This window comes from Haliotis cracherodii, unplaced genomic scaffold, assembly GCF_022045235.1.
Source record: "Haliotis cracherodii isolate W230 unplaced genomic scaffold, xgHalCrac1.p SCAF_3, whole genome shotgun sequence".
In the NCBI taxonomy this organism is placed as follows: Eukaryota; Metazoa; Mollusca; class Gastropoda; order Lepetellida; family Haliotidae; genus Haliotis; species Haliotis cracherodii.
In genome coordinates this window covers 16,263,854-16,279,346 of record NW_027266286.1, presented here as the reverse complement: position 1 = coordinate 16,279,346, position 15,493 = coordinate 16,263,854, and the positions used below count along the sequence as shown (strand labels likewise).

General features: G+C 38.9%; 1 protein-coding gene across 1 annotated transcript in view; it reads right to left on the bottom strand.

Moving 5' to 3' along the window:
* Nucleotides 1–5,599: 5,599 nt before the first annotated feature.
* The window catches only part of LOC139474817 (Fanconi anemia core complex-associated protein 100-like), a 59,816-nt gene continuing 49,922 nt past the window's right edge, over nt 5,600–15,493 (bottom strand). Inside the window, exons 4-7 of the mRNA XM_071257942.1 lie at nt 11,556–12,419; nt 10,075–10,301; nt 9,386–9,454; nt 5,600–6,155 (exon numbers count right to left, since the gene is read on the bottom strand). Coding sequence (XP_071114043.1) covers nt 6,036–6,155; nt 9,386–9,454; nt 10,075–10,301; nt 11,556–12,419 — 1,280 coding nt within the window. The 3' untranslated portion in view covers nt 5,600–6,035. The remainder of the gene's footprint in view (nt 6,156–9,385; nt 9,455–10,074; nt 10,302–11,555; nt 12,420–15,493) is intronic.

The following is a 15,493-nucleotide window of genomic DNA, read 5'->3' as shown; positions in this document are numbered from 1 at the left end:
AGTGATGGATGACACAGAAATCCTGAAAAATATGGGATACTTCTAATGATGAAAAGAAGGATGTCTGCAGGAGGATTAACATTGATTAAGGAGACTGATGTGGTGAGATTAGAATGATCAGTAGAAAACATATCTGACGGGGTAAATATAACATGTATTATGTGTATATAATCCAAGCTAAATCATCTTCACAGTTCCATCATAAATCACAATATTAATACAGTTTGAATAGTTTAAAACTTGAATGTAATCATCAACATGCCATAACATGTTAGTATGTAGGAATTATTCTCACCTGGGGGGACAAGTACTACCAACAGATACACGGCCTATACCCATAGGATCCCCACTCTCTCCTATCCTAAAGGAAATCTCCATGACCTACTTCGAACAGCAAGCCCTCACCACATCACCGATCCAACCTATTTGCTGGTACGGGGAAGTTGACAACACCTTTGTCATCCTTAAACAAGACCAAAACCGGAACCTGCTACTACAACATCTTAACCAACAACACCCCCGTGTACAGTTTACATCGAAATAGAAAAGAACAACCAACTACCCTTGTCTCCAGAACCCCACCAAACAGAATCCAAACCAGTGTCGACCGGAAGCCCACCCACACTGACCAGCTCAACCACATCAACTCCAACCATCCCCTTAGAACTAAGACTGGCATCATCTCCACCCTCACTAAACGAACCATCAACCTTTCTTCTGCAGACCTCGAACCTGAGATCGAACTCCTCCGCCAAGTCTTCACCCACCTCAGTTATCCACCCAATCTCATCGACAAAGTCATCGACTCTGTACTCCATCCCACACCCAGATCTGCGCCCCTTAAACCCGAATCAGTGCCCTCCCATTCATAGGAAAAAAACCCAACTTCACCAGTTTCACCTCCTTCAATACCCTACTAAGAGCCAACGGCATGAACACAATAAATATAGGAAAAAATATATTTATATTAAATATTTACCACTTGAAGAAATTATCTGTTTGCATTTTGTAGATGAGGCTGTCAATTTTTTTTGTCTGAGGCACTCCTCAAATTTCGCGCTAATTGCTTTTAATTAGAGCACTGCGTATATTTAGCCAATCAGGTGACTCGCTTGATTCTGCCTGCTAAAATCTACTTCCGCTCGGTGTTCGTAAATTTTATCCAGCTCACGTAATAAACTGTCGATATTTCGGTAAATAAGTGACATTCATCAAATTTAGATGACTTGTACGTGAGTAGAAATTTGTTATTTTTCAATCTACGGTAAGAAATGTCAATGAGCGTATCTTAAAGAAATCGACCTTGATATCGAATGTAAACAAACCGGCAAGATGGCGAATGACGCTCATGTTCTCTACTTACATATAGGAGTAGATACTATATTTTTATTTACTGACCAATAACGATCCGTTTAGTCAGTCATTACTGCCAGTCGAATTTGCATATGACAAGACCGGACTTTCCCTTTGTTTGTACATAACAAACGCTAAATCTGATGACAGTAGAAAACCTTTCAGTGCTATTGTTTTGCATACTTGTAAAGGTATGCTTCTACACTGCGACAGCGTGGGTTATGACAATATATCTTCACACATCAAAGTGAAGGTATTACTAGCGATTCATTTATGTCAGATGACTGCACGTGGAACCGTACTAACATTGTAAAAAGGGGAAAAAACGCTAACGAAAATATTTTTTCATTTTAGGATATATATGAAACAATTCTCCTTTTTATCTCTTTAACATAAGTATTGTGAAAGATAATCCTGCGATTTTTATATTTATATATTAAATTTCATTATTATTTCTCTTCAGAGCATTCAATTCAGCCATCTCAAGAGAGTGTATACAACATGACTGCAAGGTATGACGATGTACAGATAAAAATGACAGACGATGAAGCCAGGACAGCGGGTGACACGCCTCCAAAAGCAGATGACACATCAAGACAAACATACGAATCTAACCCGTATGTTGTCACAGCCGAAAGAGGTGTGCATCTTAAAATTCCACCCGAAGTGACAATTGTGCCCAAACCATGGGGTAAAATAAAACACATCATCATTGCATCTTACTTCAGCATGATATGTTTATGTGTACCTGGCATGTTTGCCAACAAATATGCTTGGGAAGCGAGACGGTACAAAGAGCTCGGACTCCGTTCTGAGGCCCGAGTCCTGGCGAAAAATTCTGTATGTTGCATCTACACCGCTCTTGTTATTGGATTGGTTATGGTTGTGATTAATATTGTTTTGGCTCTTGTTTTGTGGACGTAGATAATAGATATATGTTTCGTTTTCATCTGGAATTGTTTCATGTGGTTCAAGACAAGACTGAGTCCTATTCTCACTATTTGTAAATAAGTTAGTTACAGATGTTATGGAGACCCGTGAAGATCCGGGGTAGAATAGGTTTTCAGCAACCCATGCTTGCCGTAAAAGGTGACTATGCTTGTCCTAAAAGGCGACTAACAGGATTGGGTTGTCAGACTCGCTGACTTGGTTGATGCATGTCATTGTATCCCAATTGCGTGGATCAATGCTCATGATGTCAATCAGTGGATTGTCGGGTCAAGATTCGATTATTTACAGACCGCCGTCATATAGCTGGAATATTGCTGAGTGAGGCGTTAAACAACAAATAAACAAACAAACAAATGGCACATGAGATTCAACTCATATATACATATATTACTGTATAGTTGTACACGTGATGCTCATGATGTCAATCACTTGATTATCTGGTCCAGACTCGATTATTTACAGACTGCTGTCATATAGCTGGAATATTGCTGAATGCGGCGATAAACAACAAACATAATGTACATAAGGTGCATACAGAGAGCTGGCGGTGTCCAGGTTTTTCATCATCATCATCATCATCATCATCATCATCATATATTAACCAATCACAGCCTTAGTCTCACATGAGTTTGGTTACAAGGCTTGTTTGGCTTTGTAAATTTTGATGTCATTGATCGATAATGTGAGTAGGTTGGCAATCAGACCATGTTTTTTCCATGACTAGAATATAACAACATTTCTTTCCATAAATAGAATCTACATTTATAACATCCAGTCATAAAATAATACACTGTACTTGATTCATTTGCACTAATAAGTATTTTTATTTTTTAACGCATGTATTTTGAATCAGTGTTACATAGATCTACATTCATGCCCCATGCCACTGTGAAATAATTAAGTTCTATATACTACCATCATTACGTTATGTGTTGAACATCAGCAATGAATATCTGTATGACGCTCTTTCATAGAACGGGGGTCGGGATCTTGGACCCCAATTACAGTGGTATATCGGGTATTCACTGTAGCAGATATTGTAGGAATATTGGTGCAGGCGAAAACGTCCCCCTCAGCAAAACGTCAACTCATTCTTATTGTTATTAAAAATAGAGGTATGTAGAAGGATATATGCTTTATTTGTATGGTTTTTTTATGGATTTGATGTATTTTACATGTTATTTGATGTATTGTCATTTCCTGTTATTCAGAGATAACTACAGATATTGACATATATACAGTTATTCACAGATAACTACAGATATTGACATACATACAGTTCTTCACCATCTCAGTCTTCTTCAGCACTGCTAATTTCTCGAAAACAGGCTACAGGAAGTCCGGTACCACATATACGATGGGTCCACTGGTCACTGGAATATTAATGTTGTTTGCTGATGGTGTCATCCTGGTATCTGATATTTTACAGCATCCAATTAATATTCTAGATTTTTGTGCAGTTATAAGTGTAGAATTCCTGTTGCCATGGAAAAGTCTAATGTTGCGTTCAGAAGAGAAGGGAACTAAAGATGTATAGCATTATGGAGGACAAGCTTTAGTCAGAGGTTGTTAATACTTATACATATCTGGAATGAGTCTTCACCTGTAGGTTTAGTCTCCTATAATCCTTAATTAGATAAAAATATATTTATTTACTTTCTACAATTGGAAAATATATATTACTGCCCCATAGTATTTTCTTTGTCCGATCAGTCCGATTCTTTAGCATGCATCTGTAATTTAGGGGTTCAATAGATTTGAGAGTATTGGGAAAATCCAGATACCTGTATAAACTGCTTACTGGACCACAAACACCTATGCTCTAGTTTACAGTGAATGTGGTCGAAAATCAATTTACATCATTTTGCTTGTTTGTAGTGTTAAATATATCATTGTTAAATATCATCAATGCTTGAGAACCACCTACTTTTCTCTCATGGTTTTCATTTTGTTTGACGGTCACAAAGAGTTGGAGATATAAAATGTTTAACAAGTATATTGAAGGATTGTTATTAATTTTTCATCAAAATTGCATATCTGCTACATGTATTAATAGTTCTACATCAAACCTTCTGACAAAGAGAATATAAAAGTTTGTTAGAATCAGAAAAGTACCTTCATGCAATGATAGTGAATTAAAGCTGGAGTGAAGTTTAGATGGGGACTATTACACTATAGAGATTTTGAAGGTAGGTGGCAAAATAGATACCTTCATGTGATCAAGGAAAAGTATAATTTTGGGCTTGTATGCGATCTCTCTTGATATTAGAGTGAAATCATTTCCAGAGACATGAATAACTAATGTAAATATGCACACATTAAAAATGATCTAGAACAAATTAATTCATTATGTTTATTTATGATGATTATGAAAGAAGAAAATACTTGTTAAACAATGTTTATATATATGTCCAGTGTCACTACTCTAGTTTGTTTAGGGGCCTATGGCCTTCATACTGAATAAAGTACTGAATGATTGAATCCTTGATTGTCATTTCTTTGCTCAGAACATATTCCTCACCCAACACTTAAACTTATTCATTGTAAACTAACTTGTAACGCTATGTATAGCCTAAGGCTATTATTTTCCTCACATACACAATTGTATCCTTTTTTGAGTGAAGGCTGTCATTATAGTGTATGGCTTGCTTAAAACTAAATCATGGAAGAACATTTTATATTGATACATTGAGCTGGAATATAAACGACTGGTGCCAAGGTCCTTGTCGCTGGTGCCAAACTCTCTGGTCTCCGGTTGCAGCCACTGGTGCAAAAGTTCTTGTTCTGGCTATCCCTGGTGGCAACCATTGGTGCCTATTTACCTGCTGTATGACGTCACCTTGTAAATAATGAAATCCGGAACAGACAATCCTGGTACAATGACATGCTGTCAACAAAGTAACTGTGCCTGGCCACTCAGCAATATTCCAGCTATACGACGACCGTCTATAAATAATCAAGTCTTGACCAGACAATCCAGTGTTTGATATCATGAACATCAATCCACGCAATTGGAATCAATGACATGCATCAACCAAGTCAGCGAGCCTGACCACCCGATCCAGTTAGTCGCCTTTTACGGCAAGCATAGTCACCTTTTACGGCAAGCATAGTCACCTTTTACGGCAAGCATGGGTTGCTGAAGACCTATTCTATCTTCACGGGTCGGCTGCCAAAGGACTAATTCTAACCTGGAATCCCTACTGACAGCAAACGGCTGAGGAGGTAACAAAAACTCTAGCTAGTGAGTTATGATACAACAAGTTTATTGACATATTGAACATATGGCCTTTAGTATCAAATACATGTTTTCTGAATTATTGTTTTTCACCTCTTGCTACACCCAACATGGAAAGAAAAGCATGTCATCGATCCCAATTGCGTGGATCGATGCTCATGATGTCAAACACTGACCACCCGATCCTGTTAGTCGCCTCTTAAGACAAGCATAGTCGCCTTTTATGGCAAGCATGGGTTGCTCAAGACCTATTCTATCCCCGATCTTCACGGGTCTTATCACTTGGTCAAAACCAACTTGTGCTGAATGAATCAACAGTCCTAATTTGAGCAATCAAGGATTTTAACAAAAAAGATATTTGAAATATTCAACACTTACATGGCTCATAAAGAAATAAGAAACAAGAATAAGAATCTATTAGTCCATCTTATTTTCATCCACAGAAGACAAAAAAGATCCTGATGGAGGTGAATGACGCTTGACCCCAGTCTGTTTATAATTGTATCTTCCTCAGTTTTTCATATACAGAAGACAAAGAGTTCCTGATGGTGTTGGGAGACTCAAGGTCACGACCCACGTGTTCTTCCAAGCCACTGATCTCTCCTTTCATGCTCTGAAACAAAAATAATAAGACAATGATGTCTACAACAGAAGTCTATATGGTATAACAGATGATAGTATAACCAGGCTTGTGTTACTCGTACAGTGTACTGGTCAGGATGTGAAGATAAGATATCATCTAGAAAAGCTCATTTCAAAGTTGCTGACTAAGCGAGTTTGGTTTCCCTTGTAGGGAATCAAACGAAGGGATTTGTGGCAAGACAAGGTATGCTTTGACCATGGGACTATCCTAACTCTCCACAAAGTTTGGACATGTAATATGATCAACATCTTCCCAAGGCAAGGGAGTTAACTGACTTTTGGTAAACTGCTGTGCAGATTTCTATCGATTGCAGGATTTTCAAAGCATGTGTACCATCAACTGGCAGATAAGCAGTGTATTTGTGTAAAATACCCCCAAAAATATTCAACACCCAATTACTTTAAAGTAACATGCGTACAGAAATGCATGCATTAAATGAAAAACTCAAATGTATAAAAACAGCACGCATAAATACCCAATGATGCTTTTTAAGCATGTGTAAAAAGGAGCTAATTTCAGAAACACAATTACAAGCTAATTTACTTTCTGAGTCAAGCCTATATATCAAGAACAGTTATTTACATCTAAAACTTTATTTAATTTTTTTTAAATCTTAAAAAGTTCAGTATATTTGGGAAAAACCCAGTAGAGTGATGAATAGATGAGTGAAAAAATATTGGTTGCCCAATGAAATATGTAATAACCCAATTAAAATCGAAAATCTAGAGTAAAAACTCAACTGCTCCAAAAGTTATCTGGAGCTCTGTAGATATTTTCAAAATCTTTTCATGCATTAATCAAAGTGCTCATGTAATTAGATGCACTGTATGAGGTAAGACCTTTTTTAATACAACATTAATGTTGACAAGAGTCATCAAAAGATGACAAATCCCCCTGTCCCCAGCAAGTTTGAAAGAGCAAATCACTTGAAGTCCAACTTGATGAGAGAATTTCTAATCTGTCTGTCCATATACAAGAGTAGATTTTGAGCTATAAAGACAATAGTATGGAATTGGGATTCAGATCTTTGTATTTCTATGTCAGTCAAAATCAAACTTGTTGACATGGAAACAGATATATATAAATTCTAAAAATCCCTAAATAGCAAAAGGCACTAGTTGACAACCTGATCTTTGTGTGTGCACAGTTTCAAGAAAGAATATAAATTAGTTTTAGATATATGGTCCAGACAAACACACCACTATGAACAGAGTCAAAGTCAAACTTCTTGCCATGGAACTGGGAATATTTATTTTTTGTTAAAATCCTAAATAGCAAAAGGCAACACTTCAGCCCTTGGTTAATACATGTACCAAGTTTGGATGAAAATTCTCTCACAGTTTTCAAGTTGTGCTACAGAAACGACACCTACCCCACCCTTTTGAGACCAAGTCCAAATTGTTTCAGTAGAAATCAAGAATTAAAAATAAAAAATTTAAAAATTACTAAATAGCAAAAGGCACCACTTCAGCATGTGACCGATACATCTTTCAAGTTTCGATCAAATATACTGAATGGTTTTCGAATTCTGCCCCAGAAAAAAACCCATCTCCCATGGAGTCTATGTCCAACGTCTTTCCATAAACATTTTTAAAAATAAAAATTTGTAAAATCCCAAAATATCAAAAGGTACCACTTCAGTATGTGACTGATAGATTTGCCATGTTTCAATCAAATACTCTGAATGGTTTTCGAGTTCTGCCCCGAAAAAGGAAATGATTACAGACAGACGGATAGATTGGCTGATCGCTATATCCCCCCGCATTATATCCCGGGGGGATAATATTCGATCAGATCGTCTTGACTGGGCACTGCCATTTTGTTTTACGCAAATGCAAGTAACATGAAAGATGGAATGTGATTGGTCAGTAGGAGGGACATATATGGGATATAACCCCTGGTGGCACTACGATGAGCCACGAAATCCCAGCATTGTTTGGCAAGGGTGTAAACTGGACTTTTATAACCAGTTACCTCCCTTGCTTCAAAGGGATGATCAATGCATGGAGCAACCTTTCAACTCTATGAACAAGTGTGTGATACATGTTTGTATTGCCCATATCTACATCAAGGAAAAGATGATCTGGCATAGAATAGGTCTTCAGCAACCCATGCTTGCTGTAAAAAGGTGATTATGCTTGCCGTAAGAGGCCACTTACAGGATTGGGTGGTCAGGCTCGCTGACTTGGTTGATGCATGTTATCTTATTCCAAATGCTTGGATCATTTGATGCTCATGATGTCAATCACTGGATTGTCAGGTCCAGACACGATTATTGACAGACTGCTGTCATATAGCTGCAAAACTGCTGATAGTGGCGTTAAACAAACAATCAATCACACAAACAAACAACACAGGAAAATCAGCAAAAACATTATGTTAAATATAAGAAAGATTATTTTGAAAATGACTTTATAGACTACAGTTTGTTTATACTGACTGTTCACAAATGTTATTTACATGAAGGAGAGCCATCAATGCTTGGAAAGACTAAGTTAAAAGTGTATTTCATCAGGTAAAGGAGTGAGTGAGTGAGTTGGGTTTAACCCCGCTTTATTCCAGTTATATCATTACATGTCAGTTTAATGTGGGAGGAAAGCCAGAAGTGATGCAGGTCTTAGACGTTTACAACTTCGGTGAAACCCACGAGCACGGGTATGGTGCTGACAAACCTAGAAACATAATCAGGGCGAACCAGGACACAATCATAGGTTTCTGGCGTGCCCAAGGGACGCAACTCTGCACAGCGAATCGTGGCACCTTAGATGACTGGGCCACCTGTGCTCCCCAAGTAAAAGAACTGCAGGTATTTGAGGACAATAAAATGATTTTGTATTGTTTGTTTAACAAAGCACTCGGCGACATTCCAGCTATATGATGGTGGTCTGAAAATAATCAAATCTTGACCAGGCAATCCAGTGATTGATATCATGAGCATCAATCTTTGTAATTGGGATACAATGACATGAAAAACCAAGTCAGTGAGTTTGACCACCCGATCCCATAAGTCGCCTGTTACGACAAGCATAGTTGCCTGTTATGGCAAGCATATGTTGCTGAAGACTTATTCTACCCCGGATCTTCATCGGTCCAATATAATGATGTGGAATGGGGTGTTGGATAGATATGTGGGCAGGACAAAATCTATTCTGAGTATATTATTGCCTAGGTGTTGTAGCATGGCTGCTTATAACTCCTACCTCCAGCTTGGTGAGGTACTGTCGGAGATCCTGCACACGCAGATCCGTGTCATCCGGACAGCGGACTGTCTGGAATAATGTATCATAAGATCAATGCAAATGTTTACATGAAACATACTCCAATATTCTCAAGTTTGTGTTCAATGATATTTTACAATAACAAGCTGACAAAAGACAGTTATACAATATACAAATAAAGATAGTTCATACAATATTAGTCTTGAATCACATGTGAATGAGTGAGTTGAGTTTAACGCCGCTTTTAACAGTATTCCAGTTATATCAAGCTGTGTCAGCTTAATGTTTGAGGAAAACCCGAAGTGATGCAGGTCTCAGATGCAGGTGAAACCTACTAGCACGGTCATGGTGCTGACAAACCGGGGCGAACCGGCATTCAAATCCTCAATGATAGGTTTCTGGCGTGCCCAAGGGACGCACCTCTGCACAGTGGTTCACGGGGCCTTAGACAGCTGGGCCATCCTTGAATCACAAATGGTATATCAACCATCCCAATCCACGCAACTGGGATACGATGACATGCATCAACCAAGTCAGTGTGCCTGACCACCTGATTCCGTTAGTCGCCTCTTATGACAAGCATAGTCGCCTTTTACGGCAAGCATTGGTTTTGAAGACCTATTCTACCCCGGATCTTCATGACTAGTTACTGGTATGTCATCCTGTCTTACCTGAATCCTGTGAACAATGGCGGCTCTACATCGGGCCAAGACATCCACCTGGTTACAGCTGAGCTGTACCGACAGTCTCTCACTCATCTGAGGATCAATTGCCATGGATACACTGATCACATGCCCACATGGATCAACTAACTGCAGCTGCGATTTTTTGAGAGCTTCAATATCTATTTGCGAGTCCATCAGCAAATACTTCAACAGTCTGACACATGTACTGTCGCCTGTAACAGAGAGAATCCTATTAGGCCAGACCTCTGCTTAAACTTGGTTTACACATCACCCCGACTCATTTACTCTCGTTATGAATATAAATAAATTATATAAAAATACTTGTAGTAAAGCTTGTTGAAAAACTTCAAAACACAATGAATTATGACAAATTGTGAGAGGTAAAAAAAAATTCTCGAAAATTTGATGTTTTTAACTCTTTATACCTAACGATCTGAATTTTGGGGCGAAAAAATCTGTAACAGACCCCTTAGTCACCCTCCCCTCCAAAGGAAATCCGGCGTCAAGGGTTTAGAAGTAGCTGAAGTTCAGTTGTGTAAATTATTATATTATCTCTAGACCAGAAGAGCCAGTGATTGATTCTAGCAATGAGTGGGTGAGTGAGTTGTGTTTTACGCCGCTTTTACCAGTATTCCAGTTATATCACAGCGTGTCAGCTTAATGTGGGAGGAAAGCTCGAAGTGATGCAGGTCTCAGACGTTTACCACTTCGGTGAAACCCACGAGCACAGGTATGGTGCTGACAAACTTAGAAACATAATCGGGGTGAACCGGGATTCGAACCCACAATTGCGGCGCCTTAGACGACAGGGCCACCCATGCCCCCAGCTTGCCCACTGAAATACCATGCAGCACTTTCACATGAATACCCCACACACAGTATACTGATTCAAAGCCGACCAGCCTTAGTTTTATCACTTGCATTATATGCCGGGGGGATAACAATGATAAAATTGTTTACTAAATTGTAGGAAGGACCCATTTTGGCAACAAAGTCATTCCATTGCTGTATTAAATGTTCTATGTGCGAAAGGATACAGGATTAAAATATGAATCGATACATTCATGATTGTATCATGTATTGTATCATCTGAGAATATTATTGATATATCAATGTATTGGTGAGTCGCAACATCACTTTCGGTCATGCTCCAGGTATGTTTGAAGCAAAGTTGTTTTTGTTTGCGGTTTAACGCCGCATTCATCAATATTTCAGCTATATGACAGCGGTCTGTAAATAATTGAATCTGGACCAGACAATCCAGCGTTTGACATCATGAGCATCGATCCACGCAATTGGGATACGATGACATGCATCAACAAAGTCAGCGAGTCTGACCACCCGATCCCGTTAGTCGCCTCTTACGACAAGCTTAGTCACCTTTTACAGCAAGCATGGATTGCTGAAGAGCTATTCTACCCTGGAACATCACAGGTCTTGAAGCAAAGAACGGAACTGTCACATACCTTCATGGCAACTTGCCTCAAAGTCAGGGGGCAACTTGACCCTTCCAATGCTAATTTCTGTCGTTAGCATCAGTCTTGCACTTGAAACTTCTTCTTCATGCCTTTGTTTTCTCATTGGCTGCTGCCTGACCAATGAAGAAAGAGGTTTCTTGCCCAAGGACTGTGTGGAGTTAACAACTTCTGTGATTGCTTCTCGTAAGTAATACAAAACGTCAAGTCTCTGAGTTTTCAAAAGGGCAGGGAGACCTAAACTTGATGTCTTTGGAACTGGGGCATTCAACTTGAATGACATCTGGTCTCCTAGCAACTCGGAATATAACACAAGATACACTTTAACATCGCAGTATAAAGATGACACACATTTTAAATCCATTGGAACTCTCATTTCCAAACATGACCCTGACTTTAACCCATGTGACAAAGCCATGCCATGTGATCTACTCTCTGTATGTGATTGGTCCTTTGTAACCATGACGACCATCAAACTCCAGTCACATGACAGTGAAATGGGGCTGTGATTGGTCAGCTTACAGATGAGGGCATAGTCCACCTTGTACCCATGTCTAGTTGCTGTAACACTGCAAGAGCAGGAAACTGGATGGTCGTCATCACCTTTGGTTGAAGTCTCTGCTTGGAGAGAATTGTTAGTTATCAGATGTCCGGCAATGCTGAGTTGGTGAATCAAGTCGTTCAGCTGTTTCTGCTGTTGGAATATCTCTGCGTGTCTCTTGTTGGTTGTGTCGAGCCCCATCAGGAGTTCTTCGAAGGAATGAGTCGAGTGGGCCAGAGATTTACTCTCAGAGTCTGACTGACCTTGAAGCACCAGAATATCACCAAGGGCACTCTGACACACCAACTTGATGCCTGAAATCAAATCAAATCTTTATTATATTGTATTATCCAAAATTTTTCAAAAGTAACAATACTATCAGAAAAAAGTAACTGCTTCATATAAATTTCCTGAAAAATAAAGGTATTCTTAAATTGAATAATGCATCTTTCAATACATATTCATGAAGATAACTCCTCGTGATTCACAATTTGCAGGAGCATGTTAACACATGGCGCACAATTTAGTTGGTTGGTTGCCACACTCAGCAATATTCCAGCTATATGACGGCGGTCTGTAAATTATCGAGTCTGAACCAGGCGCTCTAGTGACTGATATCATGAGCATCGATCCATGCAATTGGGATCGATGACATACTTCAACCAAGACAGCGAGCCTGACAATCGACCCAGTTAGTCGCCGCTAGATAACAAAGGATTGTGATTGTGAACTCTATAACAGCAAAAGCGAAAGAGTGAGTGAGTGAGTGAGTTTGGTTTTACGCCGCTTTTAGCAATATTCCAGCAATATCACGGCGGGGGACACTGGAAATGGGCCAAAAGCAAAAGAAGGACAAGTGCGAGTCTTGGAGGATCTAAAAATACAAGTCAGGGAAGATCACCAAGCTTTATCCCAACTGTTTACACAGGCAAGAGAGGCAGGGCGAAACCAAAAGATTCAGCACAACAGATTTATCTTTGGTGGAAAAATATATCAACACAATTGAGGGAACCATACTGTAATCTGTGTGTCAGATAGTAACAATCGATCTACTATGACAAGGGCTACGAAGAGAACCCGCTTGCACAGATGTGCCTCATCATGCTCATCGTGAATCCACATGTTTACTGTTTGGACCCGGAAGAAGACAAGGGAGATCACTCCAACCACTACAACAACGACTCATTTCACGTTCTTAATCAAGGTGCGCACATGTTTTGATGCACTTTAAGATGCAAGACCCGTTTTATCACAATATAGATTATCTCTTGATTATCTCTGAGATCGTCTTGACTGTGCGCCACCATTTTGTTTGAAGCAAATGCAAATGATATGAGAGGTTGAATCTGATTGGTCCATAGGAGAGTCATAGAAGGGACATAACTTGTAACAGCCACTAGTGGCGGTGCGATCATGCCCAGGAATTCCAGCCTAGTTCGGCAAGGTTCGGAACTTGACATTTAAAGTCAGTTAACTCTCTTGCCTCGGGAAGACGGGATGGAATAGTCTAAGTGTGTACAAAAATTTATGTGACTTGGATATATCATGGAAGGATGTGTTTATGATACAGAAAATTGATGTACAAAAGATGTAAAATTACTTGATTTTCCACATAAATTTATTCATCACATCATCTATACAAAGAAAGAACTGTTAAGAATGAAAATTCTTGATGATCTATGCTCATTCTGTGAAATTAATACTGAATCCCTTCTTTATGTATATTGGGGTTTCAAGCATGTTAAAGAGTTTGGGGCCAAAGTAGAATGTTTTCTGAAGGCAAAATGTACGACTCTAACATGTACGACTCTAACATACAGACTGACAGACTTTAATTTATTAAAGTCACACCCCAATAAAATACAGCAATAAACCTATACAAGATACAACAGGTAGGGCCACTCTATATGGATTTACGAGAGACTGGAGTTACAAGAGTTACGAGAGACTGTAAAAAGAACATAAAATATTGCACAATAATATGAAGACTATTTTTCGCATATCACAAAGTCCATTAACACCTGGATTTACATGACAACATTCTTCTAAAAGTTTAAAACGCTCATCAGTATAGATAGGACAATTTAAAAGTACATAGCATTCATCTTCAACAGCATTATCACAGTTAAAACAGACTCTCTCTTCTACCGACTTGTTACTGTAGCGACCTAGTTCGATGTGTATTGGGGTGTTCCACTTCTAAATTTAGAAAGGGCACAGAAATGTGATCAGCGCACAGGGCGTGCAGCATAGGCCTCTGTAGAGTATTCATTAACATCTAGTCTCTGAAATGAACATATCATACAGAAAAAAACAGTTGTTCAGTTATATTTATAACATTAATATGGTGTAAATTTCCGAAGGCCGGGGTAGAATAGGTCTTCAGCAACACATGCTTGCTGTAAAAGGCGACTATGCTTGTCGTAAGAGGCGACTAACGGGATCGGGTGGTCAGGCTCACTGACTTGGTTGATGCATGTCATCGTATCCCAATTGCGTGGATCGATGCTCATGATATTAATCACTGGATTGTCTGGTCCAGACTCGATTATTTACAGACATCTGTCATATAGCTTGAATATTGAATATTGAATAATGTTGTGTTAAACAACAAACCAACGACAATAAGGCTAGCAGTCACGTAAAACAACAGCGAAGCAGAGACCATATACCGATATATACCGGTATATGGTCTCTGACAGAAGCAGCCTCCAAGAATGGATGAAGAGTTAGAGACTATTAAACAGAGGAAATATGCAGTTTTAATAGCTCACCGAAAGGCAAGGATATGGACGAGTTCAAAGTAGATTGCTGAAGACATTTTTTTTGGTACCAAAAGTGAAGATTATTATGAGAAACAAGGAGTAGGATGGTTATTTGCTAGGAACAGCTCCAAGTTATTTTGGAAAACTTGAAAAAAATGTAGATGTGCCTCGGGAATATAAAATGTTGTTACTCCAGACCAGTGGCTTGGGCATTTTCAAAATCTTCCGAGTATTGAGAAACACATTGACAGTGATTATAACTCTCTGATAACAGATATACACAATGAGGATCCAGCTTTGTCTCACACAGACATGTGTGATGATCTTTACACAACTTTCACTGATGTAGAAGTCCTTATGAGTTTGCACAATTGAAAAATAATAAATAACACATAATAAACGGTATTGTAAGTGAGTTTATGAAATCAACAGGACATCATATTGCACCTATTTCACAAAAATAGATGCAACAGAATCGCTCACAATGCAGTTTTTCTGGAGGAGAGGGGAAAGAAAATAATCTGTCCCGTATTCAAGGGAGGTAATAAGAAGGAGCCAGCTAATTACAGGGGAATATATCTCATTGATACTTGATGTAAGGCAGTGTTGTTCCGAGGGGCCCT